General features: G+C 45.9%; 1 protein-coding gene across 2 annotated transcripts in view; it reads left to right on the top strand.

Annotated features, from left to right (window-relative positions):
- Positions 1–22,348, top strand: part of LOC142295221 (amine sulfotransferase-like) — a 119,397-nt gene that overhangs the window by 57,410 nt on the left and 39,639 nt on the right. For both annotated transcript variants that reach the window (XM_075338309.1, XM_075338311.1), the window contains exon 5: positions 20,821–20,915. In XM_075338309.1, coding sequence (XP_075194424.1) covers positions 20,821–20,915 — 95 coding nt within the window. The remainder of the gene's footprint in view (positions 1–20,820; positions 20,916–22,348) is intronic.

Here is a 22,348-nt window from a genome sequence, read left to right as displayed (position 1 = left end):
AACCCATCAATACTGCATCAAAACTGCATTATGTTTTGATGCATTTTTTTTTTACAGATTTGAAGCAGGAATATGGTGTATAAATTTCAGTATCAAATCTGCATCTCTTTGCAAAAAACACATTTTTCTGCCAGGAGATGCAGGTCCGTGAACTCAGTTTACCTGTTGTGAGGTCACTGAGTTTAATTAGGTAACTTGAGGTCATTTAATCTGCGGTCACAGGTGCTGTACCGTGGGAACCTCTAACTGTGACCGCAGGTAAACTGAGTGACGTCACCGCTTACAGCTGCCGCTCAGTCAGTCTCTGCCTAAAGCCACAGCATGCGGACATGTTCAGTGCCTGCGCACTGGTGACTGCAGTATGTAGCAGAGCCGGAATCGTCGTGGGACCTTGTGTGGATTATGTCAGAACTGGGTGGTTAGGGTTCATGAATTTGAGAAAGAGGGTGGGGTTATTTGTATTTTTTTTTTTTTTCAAATAAGGCATTTTTTTGGTGTTTGTGTTTATTTCTTTTCACTTATAGGTTAATAATGGGGGGTCTCATAGATGCCATTCATTGCTAATCTAGGGCTTAGTGGTAGCTGTGAGCTGTCATTAAAAACTTATTAATTTAACACAAGAAGAAGTATGTCTGAGTAAATTAAACATTAACAAATCCCTCAGGCCAGATGGCATTGATCCACGAATATTGAGGAAACTGAGCTTAGTAATTGACAGACTGCTGTATCTCATTTTCTAAGACTCGCTTATAACAGGACTGGTGCCACAGGTTTGGAGGATTGCTGGTGTGGTACCAATATTTAAGTAAAGGTAAGAGGGTGGATCCAGGCAACTACCGGCCAGTAAGTCTGACATCAGTAATGTGCAAAGTTTTTGAGGGCATTTTAAGGGATGACATGCAAAATATATATTGCAGAAAATAATATAATAACTGACAGCATGGATGCATGAAAGATAAGTCGTGTCTAACCAAAATGTTGGGGTTCTATGAAGAGGTAAGTGCAAATTTGGATATTGGTAATGCAGCTGATGTGAATACCATACTATGAAGAAAAAGACATGGATCGCACATCCCAAAAATACAATCATCTAAAGCCGCTAGGCAAAAAATTAAATAGAACATGAGGTTCTTTTGTTACCATTCTGATCAGATTGTATTAAGCCCACTGCCACGTCACGGCAAACCTCTTGAGTGGGTCCCTAACCTGACCTTTTTGTGTGGCACCGTGCACTGACCACTGCCGCAGCGACAAAGCGCCAGCAAGGCGGGCGACCTGGTGCCTCACAGCACCCATGCTGCAAGGCAAAGCCCCCAAGGCTCCAGGCCGCGCCGCCCCACCGACACCACACCAGCACAACAGCAGCCACCACACAGCACCAGCACACAGTGAGAGGAGCTGTGCACTCACCTCCCACTGGCTCCCATATGTGAACTGGGAGCAAAAAGAAGGCTGACCCCTCTTGCAGTCTCCTGCTGATTAAAATCACCTGTGCCAAATGGGGAGAGTGCAGATCCAAGCAAAAAAAGAGGGGGATAGACTGATATAAATACCAGGGCCGGCGCCAGCACCCGGCAAACCCGGTCAAATGCTGGGGCCCTGAGCTGAAGGGGGGCCCACTCGCGGTGGCAGGAGTGGCGCACCGCTACTCAGGGGGGCCCGGTGGCCGCGCTGTCACCGCCCCCCGCCGAGGATCGAGCTTTCAATTGCATCAGCATCGCAGGTGCCGATACAATTGAGAGCAATGATGAGAGAGTGAGCGGCGCGCTCCCTCTCTTATCATTCTCCCCGCTGTGACTGTCGGCGTTCTTCTGACAGCTCTGCAGAGGACCGCGGTGACGTCATCACTGCGCGCCTGCTGAGAGGTCAGAGTGAGCGACAGCAATGGACGACGCGCCGAGGAGACCGGATCAGCGGGCGAACGAGAAGTGAGCCGCCCCTCTACTGACACTGGGCTCCCCTGACTCACAGGCCGGCCACTACACAGCGGCACTAGTACACATAGGGGCCCGGCAGCCGCTCTGCAGAGCCGGCTGCCGGGCCCCTATGTGTAGTGCCGCTGTGTAGTGGCCGGCCTGTGAGTCAGCGGAGCCCAGTGTCAGTAGAGGGGCCCCTGACCTGGAGAGGCCACCAGCCGTTTCTGAGCTGCAGGAGTGCTCCTGACCTGCACAGCAGACGGAATACTCCATCCTGCAGGACCTGCGATGATGTCACGCCCATGTGACTGTGTGGGAGGAGACACAGGAGGCCGGCAGAAAGCAAGATACTGAAAGCAAGATACTGAAGGCTATTTGGACACATACACACTGGTAATAAGAAAAGAGGGGACATGAGGGTGAGGGGGGCTGCAGGGTGAGTGGCATATGAGGGCTGCAGACTGTGACAGAAGCATGTGAAGGGGTGCAGAGTGTTTGAGAGGGGTAAGTTGGGGTACAGGCAGGGTGAGATATGTGGGCAGGGTGTGTGTGATATGGGGGTGTATTGTGTGTGATATGGGGGGTGCAGGCTGTATGGGGAGCAGGGTATGTGACATATGGGGGTGTAGTGTGTGAGATCTGGGGGGTGCAGGCTGTATGGGAAGCAGGGTGTGAGAGATATGGGGGTGTAGTGTGTATGTGATATGGGGGGGTGCAGGCTGTATGGGAAGCAGGGTGTGTGAGATATGGGGGTGTAGTGTGTGAGATCTGGGGGGTGCAGGCTGTATGGGGAGCAGTGTGTGGGATATGGGGGGTGCAGACTGTATGGGGAGCAGTGTGTGTGTGGGATATGGGGGGTGCAGGCTGTATGGGGAGCAGTGTGTGTGTGTGTGTGGGATATGGGGGGTGCTGGCTGTATGGGAAGCAGTGTGTGTGGGATATGGGGGGTGCAGGCTGTATGGGGAGCAGTGTGTGTGTGTGGGATATGGGGGGTGCAGGCTGTATGGGAAGCAGTGTGTGTGGGATATGGGGGGTGCAGGCTGTATGGGAAGCAGTGTGTGTGGGATATGGGGGGTGCAGGCTGTATGGGAAGCAGTATGTGTGGGATATGGGGGGGTGCAGGCTGTATGGGGAGCAGTGTGTGTGTGTGGGATATGGGGGGTGCAGGCTGTATGGGGAGCAGTGTGTGTGTGGGATATGGGGGGTGCAGGCTGTATGGGAAGCAGTGTGTGTGGGATATGGGGGGTACAGGCTGTATGGGGAGCAGTGTGTGTGTGTGTGGGATATGGGGGGTGCAGGCTGTATGGGGAGCAATGTGTGTGTGTGGGATATGGGGGGTGCAGGCTGTATGGGAAGCAGGGTGTGAGATATGGGGGTGTAGTGTGTGTGATATGGGGGTGTAGTGTGTGTGATATGGGGGTGCAGGCTGTATGGGAAGCAGGGTGTGTGAGATATGGGGGTGCAGGGTGTGTGACATATGGGGGCAGGGGCGTAACTACCGTAGTCGCAGGGTTGGAAGGAGAAGAGAGGTACTTGTTTTTTTATTTTGCTGGCTGCATGACACATGGAGGCCTGGAGGGGCCTGGCTCCATGATAAATGGAGGTCTATGGGACTGCATAATAAACATGAAGGACACCTTATACATGGACTAGGGGTGCATTATACATGGAGGAGTATGGGGCTGCATAATACAAAATGATGATTTATGGCGCTACATTATAATACATATAGCACTATGGGGGCTACATTATAATAAATGGAGGAATATGGAGGCTACCTTACACATGGTCACACATGGGTGTGCGTTATAAAACATGGAGGACTGTGGTGCAGTATAATATATGGAGTACTATGGGGTGAATTATAATACATGGAGAACTATGGGGGTGCATTATAATATATGACGGGTTATATGGGACTCTTTATATTATACGGAAGGCTATGTGGGGGCCATTATAGTATTTGGAGATCTATATACAAGGAGGACAAAGATACAAGTATGGGATGGGAATGTTTTGTGCTGAGGGAAAAAGGCTCTTTCCCTCAGCACCCAGCTTTCCCATGCTCTGCTATACATCTCTCAGCACCCAGCTTTACTCTGTTATGGGAAATCTGGGTGCTGAGGGAAAGATGGATATCAGAACATGGGAAAGCTGGGTACTGATAGAGGGATTTCAGATCATGGGAAACCTGGGTGCTGAGGGTAAGAGCCAAGTGTCAGTATCATTATCCTGTACCCCGAGTGTCAGTGTCATTATCCCGCACCCTAAGTGTCGGTGTACGTGGAGGGGGGCCCCGATCCAAATTTTGCACCAGGGCCCATCAAACTCTAGTTACGCCACTGAGTATTAATCACTGTATTCTACATGAGGGTGCCTACTGCTATCTGGCTCTGCACTGTGCTATATACAGGCTATGCTATATACAAGCTGTATGCTACATGAGGGTGCCTAATGCTATCTGGCTCTCCACTGTGCTGTCTGGGTCTGCACTGTACTATACAGGTCTGTGTACTACATGAGGATACCTAATGCTATCTGGCTCTGCACTGTGTTATATAGGTGCTGCGTACTACATGAGGGTGCCTAATGCTATCTGGCTCTGCACTGTGCTGTCTGGCTCTGCACTGTGTTATATAGGTGCTGTGTACTACATGAGGGTGCCTAATGCTATCTGGCTCTGCACTGTGGTATTTAGGGGCTGTGTACTACATGAGGGTGCCTATTGCTATCTGGGTCTGCATTGTGCTATATGTGTGCTGTATACTACATGAAGGTGCCTAATGCTATCTGGGTCTGCATTGTGCTATATTGGGGCTGCATAGTGCATATGGGGGCTACATAATACTATATGGAGGACAATGGGGGCTTCATAACACAATATGGGGGCTGCATACTACTATACCCCCAGAGTTGTATGTCCCCTCCACCCAGGTGCTGTATGTCCCCCCCCCCACCCCAGACCTCTCTTGTGATGTATATACAGCAGTGTTAGTGTGCCCTATGTGCGGCCATGTCTGTTAGACAAGCCGGGAGGTGAATGAGGCTGTTGCCGGCTTCCCAATATTAGAAATATATATACAGGATAAATATATAAAAATAATGTGTGTGTGTATGTATGATATGTATCTATGTATGGCAGTGTATATGACTGTGTCTAGATTTATGTCTATGTGTTTTTGTGAATTTCTCTTTAAATATATATGTATACGTATGCCTGTATGTGTATGTATCTGTGCATGTCTCTGTGTGGATGGGGCCCACTGAGACTCTTTCGCCCAGGGCCCACAAAAACCTGGAGCCGGCCCTGATAAATACCATACTATGAAGAAAAAGACATGGATCGCACATCCCAAAAATACAATGATCTAAAGCCGCTAGGCGAAAAATTAAATAGAACATGAGGTTCTTTTGTTACCATTCTGATCAGATTGTATTAAGCCCACTGCCACGTCACGGCAAACCTCTTGAGTGGGTCCCTAACCTGACCTTTTTGTGTGGCACCGTGCACTGACCACTGCCGCAGCGACAAAGCGCCAGCAAGGCGGGCGACCTGGTGCCTCACAGCACCCATGCTGCAAGGCAAAGCCCCCAAGGCTCCAGGCTGCGCCGCCCCACCGACACCACACCACCACAACAGCAGCCACCACACAGCACCAGCACACAGTGAAAGGAGCTGTGCACTCACCTCCCACTGGCTCCCATATGTGAACTGGGAGCAAAAAGAAGGCTGACCCCTCTTGCAGTCTCCTGCTGATTAAAATCACCTGTGCCAAATGGGGAGAGTGCAGATCCAAGCAAAAAAAGAGGGGGATAGACTGATATAAATACCATACTATGAAGCTGATGTGATTTATTTGGACTTTGGAAAGGCATTTGATACTGTACTGAATAATAGCCTTAGGCTATGTGCCCACGCTGCGGAAAATGCGTGAATTTTGCCTCGGATTTCGCGCGGAAAAGCCGCAGATTTTCCAGAAATCTGAAGCACAGCTACTCCCCAGCCATTTCTAAGGCATTTGGGAAATGCTGTGCCCCGCTGCGGATTTTTCTGCAGCATGTCAATTATTGTTGCGGATTTCTCCGCAGGGTCCCATTTACTTACCTGCCTTGATAGAGACCCGAGTCACTTTCTCCGTCCGGTGTAGCGGCAGCGGCAGCAGCGCGGTAGATCCAGCCAGGTACAGGAAAGAAGAGGTGGGCGGGGCCTGCACGAGCTCCGGTCATGTGACAGCCGGAGCTAGTTCAGGCCCGCCCACCTCCAGCACAGTGAACCAGACGCTGCCTGACAGTGACCCGGCCACCAGAAAGCGAGGTGCTGCATGATGGAGGTAAGTATGAGCACCCCGATCACTGCAGCACTTGTTCTGCATTGAGGATGCAGTGACGAAGCCATGGTACTGTATCCTCAATGCAGAATGCCCGCACCATATCCGCACGACATTCCGCTGTATATCCGCAGCATTGAAACAGAGAAAGTTCTGTTGCGGATTTCTGGGAGCACCTGCGGAATGTCTTGCGGATATATCCACAGGACAATGTCCCCGTGGGCACATAGCCTTATACTGAAGCTCTAGAAGCAAGGACTAGGGGAAACTATATGCAACTGGGTAAGGAATTGGCTAAAAGATAGAAAACAAAGAGTAGTCATAAATAGAGTTGAGCGCGGTTCGCGGTTCGAGGTTCTCCAGTTCTAGGCTCGAATGATTTTGGGGCCTGTTCTAGATCGAACTAGAACTCGAGCTTTTTGCAAAAGCTCGATAGTTCTAGAAACGTTCGAGAACAGTTCTAGCAGCAAAAAAAACAGATAATTCCTAGCTGGCTTTCCGCTGTAATAGTGTAAGTCACTCTGTGACTCACACTATTATGAAATTTCAGTGTACAGTTAGGTCCAGAAATATTTGGACAGTGACACAAGTTTTGTTATTTTAGCTGTTTACAAAAACATGTTCAGAAATACAATTATATATAATATGGGCTGAAAGTGCACACTCCCAGCTGCAATATGAGAGTTTTCACATCCAAATCGGAGAAAGGGTTTAGGAATCATAGCTCTGTAATGCATAGCCTCCTCTTTTTCAAGGGACCAAAAGTAATTGGACAAGGGATTCTAAGGGCTGCAATTAACTCTGAAGGCGTCTCCCTCGTTAACCTGTAATCAATGAAGTAGTTAAAAGGTCTGGGGTTGATTACAGGTGTGTGGTTTTGCATTTGGAAGCTGTTGCTGTGACCAGACAACATGCGGTCTAAGGAACTCTCAATTGAGGTGAAGCAGAACATCCTGAGGCTGAAAAAAAAGAAAAAATCCATCAGAGAGATAGCAGACATGCTTGGAGTAGCAAAATCAACAGTTGGGTACATTCTGAGAAAAAAGGAATTGACTGGTGAGCTTGGGAACTCAAAAAGGCCTGGGCGTCCACGGATGACAACAGTGGTGGATGATCGCCGCATACTTTCTTTGGTGAAGAAGAACCCGTTCACAACATCAACTGAAGTCCAGAACACTCTCAGTGAAGTAGGTGTATCTGTCTCTAAGTCAACTGTAAAGAGAAGACTCCATGAAAGTAAATACAAAGGGTTCACATCTAGATGCAAACCATTCATGAATTCCAAAAATAGACAGGCCAGAGTTAAATTTGCTGAAAAACACCTCATGAAGCCAGCTCAGTTCTGGAAAAGTATTCTATGGACAGATGAGACAAAGATCAACCTGTACCAGAATGATGGGAAGAAAAAAGTTTGGAGAGGAAAGGGAACGGCACATGATCCAAGGCACACCACATCCTCTGTAAAACATGGTGGAGGCAACGTGATGGCATGGGCATGCATGGCTTTCAATGGCACTGGGTCACTTGTGTTTATTGATGACATAACAGCAGACAAGAGTAGCCGGATGAATTCTGAAGTGTACCGGGATATATTTTCAGCCCAGATTCAGCCAAATGCCGTAAAGTTGATCGGACGGCGCTTCATAGTACAGATGGTCAATGACCCCAAGCATACAGCCAAAGCTACCCAGGAGTTCATGAGTGCAAAAAAGTGGAACATTCTGCAATGGCCAAGTCAATCACCAGATCTTAACCCAATTGAGCATGCATTTCACTTGCTCAAATCCAGACTTAAGATGGAAAGACCCACAAACAAGCAAGACCTAAAGGCTGCGGCTGTAAAGGCCTGGCAAAGCATTAAGAAGGAAGAAACCCAGCGTTTGGTGATGTCCATGGGTTCCAGACTTAAGGCAGTGATTGCCTCCAAAGGATTCACAACAAAATATTGAAAATAAAAGTATTTTGTTTGGGTTTGATTTATTTGTCCAATTACTTTTGACCTCCTAAAATGTGGAGTGTTTGTAAAGAAATGTGTACAATTCCTACAATTTCTATCAGATATTTTTGTTCAAACCTTCAAATTAAACGTTACAATCTGCACTTGAATTCTGTTGTAGAGGTTTCATTTCAATTCCAATGTTGAGGCATGCAGAGCCCAACTCGCGAAAATTGTGTCACTGTCCAAATATTTCTGGACCTAACTGTATAGTGTGCGGGATCACTGCTGTATGGATAATGGCGATCGCCATTTTTTTTTTGTTTTCTTGTCTTCCTTCCCTAAGCGCGCGCGTGTAGTGGGGAGGGCCATTATGTCAGCCAATCCCAGACACACCCACAGCTAAGTGGACTTTTAGCCAGAGAAGCAACGGCATGTGTGATAGGATGTCCATGTCACATGTCCCTGCATTATAAAAACGAGTATCTGCCCGTCCGGACGCCATTATCTCTTCTGCGTCCTTGGTGTCAGACATCACTGGCGCAGCTCCGTCCTTTGTCCTATCGCCGATACTGCTGTATGCGCTCCATACACAGCGCTGTACAGCTTAGGGATAGCACTTTCTATCAGTCCTTTTAAGGGCTCGTACCGGCAGGGTCAGAGCCATAGGTGACAGGTCCTGAAAACAGAGACAGCGTCTGTGTAGCTAAGGTCAGGGATTTCCTCGCTGCATTTCCCCATTAGGAGGGAATAGAAAGGCAGGCTTCCTTTCCTCTACCCAGAGCCCCACAATCCTGGCACTGTACCCTCCTGTCCTCTGCACACTCCAACTCATTATAACTAAGCCATTATACTAGCAAACACTGAGTGTACCTAGTGTCATCCTAAACGTGGCTGTTGGACTTCTGTATAGTCCCAGTAGTGCACAAATATTTGCAGCACGTCTGCCTGCATTGCACACTCAAACTGATAGTTACTAAGCCATTATACTAGCAAACACTGAGTGTACCTAGTGTCATCCTAAACGTGGCTGTTGGACTTCTGTATAGTCCCAGTAGTGCACAGATATTTGCAGCACGTCTGCCTGCATTGCACACTCAAACTGATAGTTACTAAGCCATTATACTAGCAAACACTGAGTGTACCTAGTGTCATCCTAAACGTGGCTGTTGGACTTCTGTATAGTCCCAGTAGTGCACAGATATTTGCAGCACGTCTGCCTGCATTGCACACTCAAACTGATATTTACTAAGCCATTATACTAGCAATTTATGCTGCCAGTTTAAGGGCCGTAGTTGCATTGTCAGGGATATTTATTCTTTATTATTCTGCTGTTAATAAAGCTAGACCACCGCTGCAATCTACACCACCTCTCAATTTTTACTACCACATTTTCAGTGCACAATCTTGTCGCAATCAACATGAGTGGCAAAATGACAGATGCTGGTGGAAAGGGGAAGAGGCGTGGTGGAAAAGGAAAAAAAGGGTTTGTCCGTGGGGAAGGTGGCAAAGGTCCATTATCATCTGCTGAAGATAGACCATCTACCAGCAAAAGGAAGATGTCTACTACTTACCGTGGACAATCCGATGTGCTCCCTTTTTTACGGACACGAACAACAGGAACAAAGGTAGATGATGGCCAAAAAAGGAAAATGCTTGAATGGATCTCAAGTGGTCCAACAAGTGCCCTCTCAGCCTTTTCAAGTACCGCATCCAAAAAACACCAGTCCTCTGAGTTGTCATCCCAATCAAACTTGCTTTCTCCCAGCTCTGAAGTCTCCATCAGCCCTGCACAGTATGGTGGAACTGAGATGGCTGAGTCTGCAGAGCTGTTCAGTCACACTATAGCCTGGGAATCAGAGGTCTGCTCCCAAGCTACAGTGAGTACAGAACAGGAAATGGTCTGCAGTGATGCCCAGAACCTTTGTGACTCTGATTCAGGCCGTGAGGACCAAGTTTCTGAGCATAATGTTGACCCTTTGTCACAAACTGTAACACCTGTGGTTATAGACAATGAGGAACATACTGATGAAGATGAGACGCAGATACCCGATTGGGATGACAACTTAAATATTCGGTCAGGGCAAGAAGAGGCTCGGTCTGAGGGGGAGGGGAGTGCAAACACAACAATTGATGATGAAGGTCTAGATCCCACCTACTGTCAACCCACAGTCAGGCACTCGAGGAGGTCAACAGAGGTGGTGGAAGAGGATGCAACTGATGACGAAGTTACCTTGCGCCTTCCTGGACAGAGTCATAGTACTGGTAGCACGTCTACAACTGCATGCATCCTCTGCCACCACCCTGCCTCTGAGCACTAGTCGGGGTGGATCAACAGGTCGCATGCCCTCTAAGCCTTGCCTAGCCTGGTCCTTTTTTGACATAGCAAAAGATCGCCCAAATTATGTGATCTGTATAATTTGTCATGGTTCTCTTAGTAGAGGTCAAAACCTCAGCAGTTTGACAACTTCTTCCATGAATCGTCACATGAATAAATATCATATGTCCCTGTGGGAAGCTCACCGTGCTGCAATACGGCCTAGCGGAGCGAACCATCCACCGCCTGCCCCTTCCAGTGCATTTGCGCGCTCTTCATCTTCTAGGACTGTGGGGACAGCTGTCACACCTGTTTTTCCACGCACAACTTCCACCACTGTAACCGCAACAGGCACTTTGCTTGGTAGGTCGTCAGTTGGTTTGGAAGGGGAAACAAGTGAGTGTGTACAGCTCTCTCAGACATCGATAGCACCAACGTTGGATGAAGGCAACATCATGTCTCCGCCTGCACTTTCCTCACAAACCTGCATTTTTCCAGGGACACCCTACTCAACACCGTCTACACACAGCAGCCAGATCTCTGTCCCTCAGATGTGGTCAAATAAAAGGCCACTTCCTGCGACCCATGACAAAGCTAAGAGGTTGACTCTATCCCTCTGTAAGCTCTTGGCTACCGAAATGCTGCCTTTCCGCCTAGTGGACACACAGGATTTTAGAGACCTTATGTCTGTCGCTGTGCCCCAGTAACAGATGCCTAGTCGCCACTACTTCTCTAAGAAAGGTGTGCCCGCGCTACACCAGCATGTCGCACAAAACATCACCGCTTCCTTGAGAAACTCTGTGTGTGAACGGGTGCATTTCACCACCGATACTTGGACCAGTAAGCATGGACAGGGACGTTACATGTCGCTGACTGGGCACTGGGTAACTATGGTGATAGATGGTGAAGGGTCTGCTGCACAAGTCTTGCCGTCCCCACGACTTGTGTGTCAATCCTCTGTCTGTCCAAGTTCCGCCACTGCTTCTGCCTCCTCCACCTCATCTGGGTCCTCCACCTCTGCCCCAAGCCTGCCTGGTCAGGCCACCAGCGTTCTCACTGTGCAGAAGGAATCACGCACCCCTCATTACTATGCTGGCAGCAGAGCGCAACGGCATCAGGCGGTCTTTAGCTTGACATGTCTTGGGAATAAGAGTCACACAGCTGAGGAGTTGTGGTCAGCTCTGCGGTCCGAGTTTAATAAAGGGTTGTCTCCACTCAACCTGCAGCCTGGTAAGGCCGTGTGCGACAATGCTGCAAACCTGGGTGCGGCCCTTCGCCTGGGCAAGGCGACACACGTACCTTGTATGGCTCACGTGTTGAACCTTGTCGTCCAGCAATTTTTAACACACTATTCCGGCCTAGATGGCCTTCTGACCAGGGCACGAAAACTGTCTGCTCACTTCCGCCGTTCAAGCGCCGCAGCTGAGCGACTTGCATCGCTCCAGAAGTCTTTCGGCCTGCCGGTTCATCGCCTGAAATGCGATGTGGCGACACGCTGGAATTCAACTCTCCACATGTTACAGCGACTGTGGCAGCACCGCCGAGCCCTGGTGCAATACGTCATGACGTATAGCCTGGGCCAACGAGATGCAGAGGTGGGACAGATCACCCTGATGGAGTGGTCTCAGATCAAGGACCTATGCACCCTTCTGCACAGTTTCAACATGGCGACGAATATGTTTAGCGCTGACAATGCCATTATCAGCATGACAATTCCAGTCATTTACATGCTGGAGCACACGCTAAACACTATTCGGAGTCAGGGGGTGGGACAACAGGAAGGGGAGGAACTACAGGAGGATTCATATGCGCAAGGGACAACAACATCACCAAGGTCCAGACGTTCATCATCACCAACGCAGCAGGCATGGGACCATGGGGGACAGGGATCAACAAGGGCGCATAGTAGCAGGCTAAATGTTGAGGAAGGTGCAGGAGAACATGAAGAAATGGAGGACGAACTGTCCATGGACATGGAAGACTCAGCAGATGAGGGAGACCTTGGTCAAACTTCTGTTGAAAGAGGTTGGGGGGAGATGTCAGAGGAAGAAAGAACGGTTAGCACCTCTATGCCACAAACACAGCGTGGACTTGGTCCGCATGGCTGCGCAAGACACATGAGTGCCTTCTTGTTGCACTACCTCCAACATGACCCTCGTATTGTCAAAATTAGAAGTGATGATGACTACTGGATTGCCACACTATTAGATCCCCGGTACAAGTCCAAATTTTGTGACATAATTCCAGCCATAGAAAGGGACGCACGTATGCAGGAGTATCAGCAGAAGCTGTTACTCGATCTTAGCTCGGCTTTTCCACCAAACAACCGTGCAGGTGCAGGGAGTGATTCTCCCAGTTGTAACTTGACAAACATGGGACGGTCTCGTCATCTTCAACAGTCTACCCGTACCAGTAGGACCGTATCTGGTGCTGGTAACAGCAATTTTATGGAATCTTTTCATAATTTTTTTAGACCCTCCTTTGCAAGGCCACCAGAGACAACAAGTCTGACACATAGTCAACGGCAGGAGAGGATGATACAGGAGTATCTCCAAATGAACATCGATGCCATGACTTTGCAAATGGAGCCTTGCTCCTTTTGGGCTTCAAATCTAGAAAAATGGCCAGATCTCTCCAAATACGCCTTGGAGATTTTGTCGTGTCCAGCTGCCAGCGTTGTCGCTGAACGTGTCTTCAGTGCTGCTGGGTGTGTGCTGACAGATAAGCGCACGCGTCTGTCCAGTGACAATGTGGACAGACTGACGTTCATCAAAATGAACAAGTCATGGATCCAGAAGGAATTTACTACCCCTGTGTCATCCTGGGGAGAGTAAATGCTTGTGGATTTGGAATGTGCTTGATGCAAATCAAAACATCCTGTTTGCAACTAGGGCACAAGTGCTGCCACTGATAAGGTGTCTGTGTGGGGCCCAATTTTTGGAAAAAAAGGGAGACTCCGTTTGGAGTAACCCTTGCTTGCTGTGTTTTTTAAAAATGATCCAAGATGAACAGAGCTGGGATCAGGAAAGACTTTGCTACCTACCCCGGTGTCATCCTGGGGACGGTTAAGAATAGTGTATTTTTGAATGTGCTTGATGCAAATCAAAACATCCTGTTTGCAACTAGGGCACAAGTGCTGTCACTGATAAGGTGTCTGTGTGGGGCCCAATTTTTGGAAAAAAAGGGAGACTCCGCTTGGAGTAACCCTTGCTTGCTGTGTTTTTTAAAAATGATCCAAGATGAACAGAGCTGGGATCAGGAAAGACTTTGCTACCTACCCCGGTGTCATCCTGGGGACGGTTAAGAATAGCGTATTTTTGAATGTGCTTGATGCAAATCAAAACATCCTGTTTGCAACTAGGGCACAAGTGCTGCCACTGATAAGGTGTCTGTGTGGGGCCCAATTTTTGGAAAAAAAGGGAGACTCCGCTTGGAGTCACCTTGCGGTGTTTTACATAATTTTAGAAGGGCGTGCCATGCCTATATCTGTGTGTCCTCCTCTTTTTCCTTGTCCAGCTCTTTTGTTTTCGCATGAGTATATGTCCTTGTCACTTTCCCATGTGTTGTGTTGTGTTGTGAGTTGTTTGTCACCTTTTGGACACCTTTGAGGGTGTTTTCTAGGTGTTTTTATGTGTTTGTGATTGCCTGCCATTGTTTCCTATGCAGTTCGAGTTCGGTTCGTCGAACGTTCGACGAGCCAAACTCGAACGGGACGTCCGTTCGGCGAACCGACCTCGAGCCGAACCGCGACCGGTTCGCTCATCTCTAGTCATAAATGGTATGTTTTCTAAATGGCCTATAGTAAGCAGTGGGGTACCGCAGGGATCTGTGCTAGGACCAAGTCTTTTTAATCTCTTTATTAATGACCTTGTGGATGGGATTGATAGTAAAGTGTCAGTTTTTGCTGACGACACCAAACTATGTAGGATATTAAAAACGGTCCTTGATAGTACAATATTACAAAACGATCTGGATAAGATGTCAGAATGGGCAGATACTTGGCAAATAAGATTTAATGTTGATTCAGTAAATGTAAAGTAATGCACTTAGGATGGAGTAATCCTATAGCTGCATATACATTAAATGGAAGTAAACTCGGGACTACAGAACAGGAGAAAGACTTGGGGATTCTGGTTACACAGAGGTGTAGCTAGACTTTCCAGCACCCGGGACAAGAATTCAGTTTGGCGCCCCCCCACCAAACAGTTTGGGTGGTCATCATGTGACCAATCATTCACATGTGATTTGCACACTTACAGTCACGTGATGACCAGCTGATCTTAATAATTCTCTCAATTTTCAATGAGAAACGTAGGAAGAAAAGATAATTGTCACATGCAAGTATGAAAATCACATATGAGTGGAGTGACCATGTGATGACTGCTGGAACCTGCAAGCAGAGCACCAGAGCATCCTGACAGCGGATATTGTGCACACTGTGAGAATTCAGAAGTCTGCAATCACATAAAGTGACACATAGAGTGACTGCAGGCTCATCACAAATTTGGACAAGCCCTTTAATGCTCCTAACAACATAAATAAAAACATGGTAACCCTTAACTTGTCAGACAGCACAAGACTTTATTAAAGAAATTGTCCACTACTTTAACATTGAAGGCCTTTCCTTAGGATAGGTCACCAATGTCTGATTGGTCGGGATCTGGCACCTGGCACCCCAGCCAGGTTCCGTGTCAGTGGTGGCAGGTGGGCAGAAATGCTCAGTTTTGGATCTGCTCTGTCTTCTGACAGCGGAATTAGCGTCCTATTAAAATCAATGAGGCAGATGTGCAATATCCGGCCGCGGACACAATTAGATGATGGAGTAAATCCAGAAATAAACATTTCCGGCCACCTGCACCAAGAACAGCTGATCAGTGGGGTCCCATTGCGCTCACATCAGAAGCAATGCGCAAGTGGGACCAAGGCCTAATGATAGGAAATAGTCAGTATCCCAAATAAACATTTACATTCAGGTACCTTATACATGATGTTGTCTCTGCGTTGTTTCTTTCTATTCTTCATCTTGCCCTGATGCCATGATGACGTTTCACATTCACATTTCGTCTCTGCAGATTTCCATCTTCTCCAGTCTTCCGCAGCACATCCCAACACTATGCCCCTAAAAATAGCAAAATGATTATACTTCTATTTAAAAATGTCTGCCCTACTTTGTGCCCAAGAATAAATAATGGACCCTCACTGTGTTCTCTGCACAAAATTTGACCCACACACTTACCCTCTTATGGTACATGCCCTCCACACTGCCCTCTCCTTTCCATACTGAGCCTACTCTTCACACTGTCCTTTACACTGTTTCCCCCTATACGGCCCAGTCTTTATACTGTGCCCTCTCATCACACACCCCTACTCGCTATGGCCTCATACTGTACCCACAAGCTACTCCCTCTCCATACCGCCCCACCCACCACTACCCAGTGTCTATTCTGTGCCCCCTTCCATTTTTCTCATTCCTTACTGTCTCTTTATCAGCCCCTGTGTGTCCATATACTATTCCCCCTCACTCCCCATACCATATCACTCTTTATTCTGTGTCCTCAAAATTTCTTTCCCATTTGCTCCCCAAACTATGTCCGTGTACATTCCCTCAATCGCTCCACATACTATATCTGTATAAATTCCTCCCTCACCCTTGCTCCCTATACTGTCTGTATGCATCACCTCTCACTCTCTCTTCCCATACATCACCCCTCACCCTCACTCCCTATACTATGTCTGTATACATCACCCCTCACCCCCACTCTCTATACTATGTCTGTATACATCACCCCTCACCCTCACTCTCTATACTATACTACCACAACTTGGCACCAGAGTACCGACCAAGAATGAAGTGAATCGATACAATTTACTATGAAATCTTATTTTATTTTCAATAAATTTATTCAATTAACAATATCAAACAAGAGAGCCACCTGGGGGGCACATGGTTCCAGAGTCTAAAATGTCATTCCTATCCTTTGTAACATGTGTTGTTAATATATCACATAGAACAGTAAAACCTAAACATTAATATATATCACACCATCTACTATTCTGCTACTTCAGTGTGACACATACTGGGACAGAAAGGTCTATTTTCATGTAGGGCAATGATATATGGCCACAGGTCACAATTATATGGCTGGATCGGCTCACCTATTGCATGTGAATCCTCAGCACAAGCTGACATATTATATAGTATTAGCCGATGCCGCCATCCTATATGCCACACCACCTTCCATCACCCCGGGTGAATAATCCCATCATGTCACACTCATTTAGCAACAGGAAATCCATCATCCAGCTGAGCAATTATAAGACTGTCTATATGGAATAACACAGCGAACCAATGCTGCTAATTACACAATGATTAACATCAAGAAGATAGAAAGTACTTACATTATACAATGAATTATCTGGCCATGCGTCTCTCCACCCCTGACGTATGTTTCGCCACACGCTTTATCAAAAGGGGGCGTATACTATGTATACTCTATACTATGTCTGTAAACATTACCTCTCACCCTCTCTCCCTATACATTACCCCTCACTCTCACTCCCTATACTATGTCTGTATACATCACCCCTCACCCTCTCTCCCTATACTATGTCTGTATACATCACCCTTTATCCTCTCTCTCCCCATACTGTGTCCAAGGATCCCCCATACTGTGTCTATAGATACTACCCCCTCCCCACCCTCTGTCCCCCCGTTCTGTGTCCATAGATACATAGCCCCTTACCCCATAATGTTCATCTTCGGTGGTTCCTTACCTCCACTGGAGCACTTATCACCAGCGTTGTCTGCCGCCTCTGTACTGTTGTCCTGACTTCCGGGTCAGCAGTATGATCAGCTGACCAAATCACACTGCAGACGTCGCTCTGACTCAGACGTCAGCACCAGCGATCACCGCTTCAGTTGTCCTACTGTCTGACAGATACAGGACAATTGATCAGTGGGAGCTGGGTGCTGCACTTCCTCTGAATCTCGGCTGTCAGATTGACTGCCGGGACTCAAAATAGCCTGCATGCACTACAGGGTCGACAAGACAAGAGGAGATTTAGCCCACCATATCAGGTGGGCCGATAGCACCCCCTGACTGCTGCACCTAGGGCAGATGCCAAACCAGCCTCTCTCTAGATACGCCTCAGGGTTACAAAAAAGCTGAGCAGCAGCACTCAATGTCAAGCAGCAGCTGCAAAAGCAAACAATATTTCAGGGTGTATAAAAAGAGAAATTAGATCCCGTTATCCCAATCTATTGTTACCCCTCTATAAATCAGTTGTAAGCCCACAGCTAGAGTTTGGGATCCAGTTTTGGGCTCCACATTTTAAAAAGGACATTCAGAAGGTAGAGTCAGTTCAAAGGCGGGCAACTAAATTATTGCAAGGAATGGAAGGCCTCCCATATGATGAGAGGTTATAAAAGATGGATTTGTTTAGTTTAGAAAAAAGACGTCTCAGAGGAGATCTCATTTATATGTATAAATATATGTGGGGTCAATATAGAGGACTGGCTCCTGACTTATTCCTTTCAAAGACAATGCTAAGGACCAGGAGGCATACACTGCGAGTGGAATAAAAGCAATTCCGGCAGCTAAATAGGAAAGGGTTCTTTACAGTTAGAGCAATCAGATTGTGGAATGCCCTACCACAAGAAGTAGTAATGGCAGATTCTATAACAGCTTTTAAAAAAGGGCTGGATGAGTTCCTCAGTACACACAACATTGTTGATTATAAATGACTTAATAACAAAATGTATAATTAGTGGAGGAAGGTTGAATTAGATAAACCTAGGTCTTTTTTCAACCTATGTAACTATGTAACTATGTAACTATTGCCCCATTGCCACTGCGCCAAGGCAATTGGGAGAAGGCTGGTAAAGTGGTAAGATTGTTGCATCTACTGTACTTGAGGCAACAATTCTGGCTTGCTGCAGGCTGCTATTTTTAGGCTGAGGGAGCCTAATAACCATGGGTTTTCCCAGCCTGAGAATACCAGCCCTCAGCTGTTGGCTTTATCACAGCTGGGTATCAAAATTAGGAGGGACCACACACCGTTTTTTAAAATTATTTATTTAAATAATTTAAAAAAATGCATGAGATACCTCATTTTGATACACAGTCAAGATAAGCACACGGTTGGAGGCTGCAGCCTGTAGCCATATGCTTTATCTGTGCTGAGTATCATAAAATGGGGTGACACTACGCCTATTGTATTTATTTATTTATTTTTGCACCACTATAGATATGCAGACAGTGTGTATGATTCCAAGCAATCAGTCTCGCTATCACGCAGGTGGGGGGGCAAGGTCTGACTGCAACCAATGATAGCTGCTGGGACTGCTGATGGGTGGGGGGAGCAGTATGAGGGTTAATGAGCCGCCCCAGAAGTAGTGTTACAGAAGCGAGGGTGACTCAGTAAGTATAATGCTCCTGCACTAATCCCATAGCCCTCTCTACTACCATTTTACAGCACAATATTTGGGTCCTCATAGAGTTTTATGGGGATCGGTATTTGGAAAAAGAACGACAGCGTCCCATTAGGTGAAGCAAATCTGTAGCCTGTTTATTCTGCCATACTAGAACACATAGCGACGTTTCGACCATTAATAAGTTTTTATTATTCTTGTTAAAGACCTATTATATACAGTAGGTGGACTTCGCTATGTGTTCTGGTATGGCAGAAAAAACAGGCGACAGATTTCTTTCACCTAATGGGATGCTGTTTTTCTTTTTACTAATATCCATTTTCCAGGTGGACTCCTTGGCTTGTGACGTGCGGGTCTGTTTTTTCAAAATATTGCCCATGTAATCCTCTGGATTGAGGTTTTATTTAGATGCTGTGGATATTTGTTCATATTATATGGGGTTATTTGTTATTAATTCCGATCCCGAATTAGGTTGGGTTTTTTTTTGTTGCTTTTAAATTCGGTTGGACTGCTGATCTCGAATATCTGCAGGTTTGTCAGTCACTATTTGAGAGGTGAAAAAAGGAAAGGAGCCAGCACTTCTTATGAATGGCATGCAACGATGAAGAATAAAAAGTGTAATATTCACAAATTCATTCCTACTGTAACAATTCAATGAGATTTTTTGCAAATGATTGATCAATGATTTGAGCCCCCCTGCCCCGTCACGGCAAATCTCCATAGGGGGGTCCCTAATGCTATATTATAAATTATTATGTACCATAAGGTCTCATATAATGAGCAGGACCATATGAAAACACCACTTACCCGAGACATGTCTGAACCGCTCCCATGCTGCCAGGACTGGGAACCGCGAATAAAGGCAGCCCAGGTGCCAGTGTGTGTGGCAGAACCACACACACCAGCACAATGTCAGGACTGGCCCTCACAGTGCTCAAATCATTGATCAATCATTTGCAAAAAATCTCATTGAATTGTTACAGTAGGAATGAATTTTTTGAATATTACACTTTTTATTTCTTCATTGTTGCATGACATTCATAAGCAGTGCTGGCTCCCCTCCTTTTTTCACTATTTGAGAGGTGTAGTTTCTGGAATGGGTTCACTTGGGGTAGGGGGTTTCTGTTTTGGAATTTTGAGAGCTCTTCAAATGTAGCATGCAAACAACATTTTTTTGTGAAAAATGTAATTTTTTTTTATTTTCTCAGCTCAACGTTATAAAACTTTGTGAAGCACCTGAGGGTTAAAGATGCTCACCACACATCTAGATAGTCACTTTAAAGGGATGTGGTCCCTAAATCTATTTATTTTTTTTACATTTTATTGCAATAAGAAATTGCTAATAACCTTTTAACCTTTAACTTCCTAACAAAAAAAAATATGGTTCAAGGATCATGCTGATGTAAAGAAGACATGTGGGAAATGTTAGTTATTACTGTAACTATTTTGTGTGATATAACTCTCTGGTTTAAGGGCAGAAAAATGAAAAGTTTGAAAATTGCTAAATATTTAACATTTTTGCCAGTTTCTGATATTTTCACAAATAAACTCAAAAATATAATCCTAAATTTACCAATAACATTATTGGTAGTACAATATGTCACAAAAAAATTCCAGAATCACTGGGATACATTGAAGCGTTCAAGAGTTATTAACTTATAAAATTACAGAATTCAGAATTGTAAACATTTCGCCTGGTCAGGAATAGTGAAAACAGGATAGATATGGTGAATGGATTAAGCCTTGGACTTGATGTGCTATCCTGTTGCTAAAAATTGGATGACGACATTCTATTTTTATTTTTATTATGTTAATCACATTTTCAACTAATACTGTACTAATGAGGTTAGTAATACTCTAAAAAACTGATATTATTTATACTTAATTCACAGTATTTGCTGGCAGTTGGTTTGATCACGTTCAAGGATGGCATTCACATAAGGACTGTTGCAATATCCTTTTCATAAAGTATGAAGATATGATCATGGTAAAGTTAAATCAATCTTTTTATATTTTATGTTGTGTAATTTATATACACGGATCACGGATCAGTTTGGGGATTCGGTCCAGTAACTGCTTGCTGTAGGTGAGTTCCTCTGTGTACTGGGCTATTTCCTTTTCTTTCCAATTGAAATGCTGATGGTTACAATTTTCTTTGTTCTTCCTCCTTAGTTAACTCCTTTCTAGGTTTTTCGCATTTTCCCACTTTGGTCTGCCCTATCACATTCTGTGTGGGTTTCATAGGTTTTCACTGCACTTCCTTGCTGACAATACCTCTATGTGGACTTGAGTTTAGGAATTCCAGCCCTTTAACTAAAAGGTTTACATTATTGGGTAAGCAGTAGGAATGATCGAATACCTAAAATATTCGGCTTCGCGAATATCCGACGAATAGGTCGCAGCTATGCGAATATTCGATGAGCAATGTAAGTCTATGGGAAGACCAAATAGTTCCGAATAGTTGTTATTCGGGTTTCCCATAGACTTACATTATCAAATATTCGCGAATAGTCAAATAGCGGCGACCTATTCAGCAAAATATTTGAGGTTTGCGATCATCCCTAGTAAGCAGCAGTTTAGTTACTACAGTGAGTTAGATTGTTTTCCTTCCCAGCACCTTTCTCTTTCACCTGTTTTAGGTTTCTGGGAGGTTTTACTTTATCTGATTATTTGTAGCTCTTTTTAGCATTCCCTCTCTAACTCATATGACTGTGTTTTAGTATCTTCTGGTTCACCTTCCTCTTCCCTTGTTGTCATTGTATTGCAGCCTCCCCTCAGTCTTTCAGGAGGTACAAGAAACATCTCAAAGGCCTTTTAGAGAGTTAGGTCCAAGGTGGAGTTTTGAGTTGTGTGGCTAGAGTCTTTCTAGTTAGTACAGGGGCCGGTTGGGTACAGCTAAGGGATTTTTCCCATTACCTGTGTGTGAGAGTGTTTACATTCATAACAATACAGTTGTGAAGTTGCTGTTCTCTTCATTAGTAACTGATGTGCGGTACTTGGGAGTGTACAAAGCTGTAGTGTTCCACTTCATGAAATGTTTACATCTAACCATAAATGGAGCTAATAACAGCTGATCAATAGGTGTGCTGGGTATCAGACAGCAACAGATCTTAGATTGATAATCTGTCTTACGTATAGGTTATTAGTAATGATGGGCAAGCACTAAAATGCTTGGGTTCTCAATACTTCAGTCAAACTATTTGTAATGCTCAAGTGCTTGTCTCTAGTAACGAGCATAATGAAATTTAATGGGAAACTTGAGCATTTTTCCAGCAGACCCCTTGGGAGGTCTTGGGGGGCCGGAGAATCACTGAAATGGATGGAAACACCACTGAAATGGAATGGGACCAGCATGGAGAAGACACATGGACATATCTCTGGGAACAGTGATGTCAGAGTATTAAGCCACTCTTACAAACT

The sequence above is a fragment of the Anomaloglossus baeobatrachus genome, chromosome 3 (genome assembly GCF_048569485.1).
Source record: "Anomaloglossus baeobatrachus isolate aAnoBae1 chromosome 3, aAnoBae1.hap1, whole genome shotgun sequence".
NCBI classification, from domain to species: Eukaryota; Metazoa; Chordata; class Amphibia; order Anura; family Aromobatidae; genus Anomaloglossus; species Anomaloglossus baeobatrachus.
This window is presented reverse-complemented; position numbering and strand designations above follow the sequence as displayed.